Source organism: Tuber melanosporum (genome assembly GCF_000151645.1).
Source record: "Tuber melanosporum whole genome shotgun sequence assembly, scaffold_128, strain Mel28".
Lineage (NCBI taxonomy): Eukaryota > Fungi > Ascomycota > Pezizomycetes > Pezizales > Tuberaceae > Tuber > Tuber melanosporum.
Window position 1 is genome coordinate 314662 of NW_003299151.1, and position 1794 is coordinate 316455.

At 40.0% G+C, this 1794-nt stretch overlaps 1 protein-coding gene across 1 annotated transcript, besides 1 other annotated feature; it reads right to left on the bottom strand.

Moving 5' to 3' along the window:
- Positions 1-1477: 1477 nt before the first annotated feature.
- On the bottom strand, positions 1478-1723 carry GSTUM_00002221001 (uncharacterized protein; the record flags this gene model as incomplete). Its single annotated transcript, XM_002842479.1, has 1 exon — positions 1478-1723. The coding sequence occupies one exon, from the start codon at positions 1721-1723 to the stop codon at positions 1478-1480; it is 246 nt and encodes an 81-aa protein (XP_002842525.1).
- A 10-nt stretch (positions 1724-1733) lies between these two features.
- Positions 1734-1790: a sequence feature (Short protein (GSTUM_00002222001, CAZ80261.1) was converted to a misc_feature.).
- Positions 1791-1794: the final 4 nt, after the last annotated feature.

Below are 1794 nucleotides of genomic sequence, written 5' to 3' on the forward strand. Positions count from 1 at the left end.
ATGTGACCTGGAAACTAAATGATCTTCAATGAGAACCAAAACCCAGACAGGAAACAGACAGCACCAAGGGTACTGGAGGGAGCGACAGTAGAGCAAAGATAAAGGATCTAGAGTAAAAAGAGAAGCATATCTTCAATCTATATGAGAAATAGGTACAAGAGCTCTAGACCTTACCTTTAGTTCCAGCTTTTAAGGTACCACACTTGTACCGAACAGAACCCAATAAAGGGAGGACACTGTCTACGTTTAAGTGAGAGTGGAGAATACGCCTGACAAGGTTATCAAAGAGACAGCCCACCAGTCCTACTTACCTGGCTTTTGTTTCCATGATATCTGGACCATGGTATGGACCCCCTAGATTGCTTTCTCAGGTAGACAAAGTAGAAGGTATGGGAACTCCTTGGCAGGGAGTAAAGACTACTAGTAGTGGGCTGCCCAATATACCAAAAGAAAACAAGTTGGTCTAAGGAGTCCTAAGTGGTCGAAACTGTGCAGGTGCAGTAACAAACATCCTAGTTGTTATTAAAACCTCAGACATGTCGAAACGAGAGAACCACAACTCAACACCTTACCCCAAGAAATGCGCTTTTAGCGCACCAAAACCTACAAGAGATAACAGTCCTGAGGGATATGCTTATATCCACATTATAAACCCAAACTATCAATACTACAAAATACGAGTACTATTAGATTCAGGATCCAATGTATTCCTAATCAATAAAGAACTTGTAAAGGAACTAAAAATCATGTTTACAAAGAGACCAAATCCGGTTAATATTCAAAGGCATGATGGAGTACAGGCTCTATAGGAAGGAAAGCTTTACACACATTCTATTTGGCTAGAAATAGGATGAAACAAACACATATCTGAAGTTGCATGCGAAATGGTAGCAGCAGAGAATTCTGGGATGATAATCTCTTTTCGGTGTTAACATTCAAAACACTACTTATCCAACATTCCAGAATATATAAAATGGGAATTCAGAGATCCTAAATGCAAATCTTGGGTAGAAGAAGAAGATAAAGGAATCGCAGATATGTGTGAATATGATGAAACAGTTACTTGGTATGAAAATACGATCCAAGTAGGAAGAATTAGAAAACCATAGAAGATCCTAATGAGATCAACTTCAATTCTGTCCCAAGGCACTACTGGGAACGCAAAAAACTATTTCTCCCTCTGACGGCGGCAAAACTAGTACCGAGGAGAATCTTCAACCATGAAATCAAATTAGTCGAAAGAGCAAAACCCTCTTGGAGACCCATTTATCCTCTATTAGACAAACCACTTAGGTCATGATGGAAATACCTAGAAGATATGCGATGACAAGAAAAGATCACAAGAAGCCAATTACCTTTTTTGGCTCTGATTCTCTTTATACCAAAAGCAGATGGAAGATTATAGCTGTTAGTGGATTACCTGAATCTAAATCAGATAACTATACTAAATAAGTATCCACCACTACTAATATCAGAATTACATGATCAGGTAGCAGGAGCTAGTATCTTTTCCAAAATTGATTTGAATGATAGTTACAACCTCATCTGAATCAAGGACCTTAACGGTCTCAACAACCTTTGGCATACGGGTCATACCACCGACGAGGATAACTTCCTGGATATCGGTTGGTTTAAGGCCGGCATCCTTCAAGGCCTTCTTACAGGGATCGATACACTTCTGAATCAAGTCGTTGGCGAGGGTCTCAAATTGTGACCTTGTCATTTTCATATTGATGTGCTTAGGCCCAGCGGCATCGGCAGTAATGAAAGGAAGGTTGATATCGGTCTGAAGGG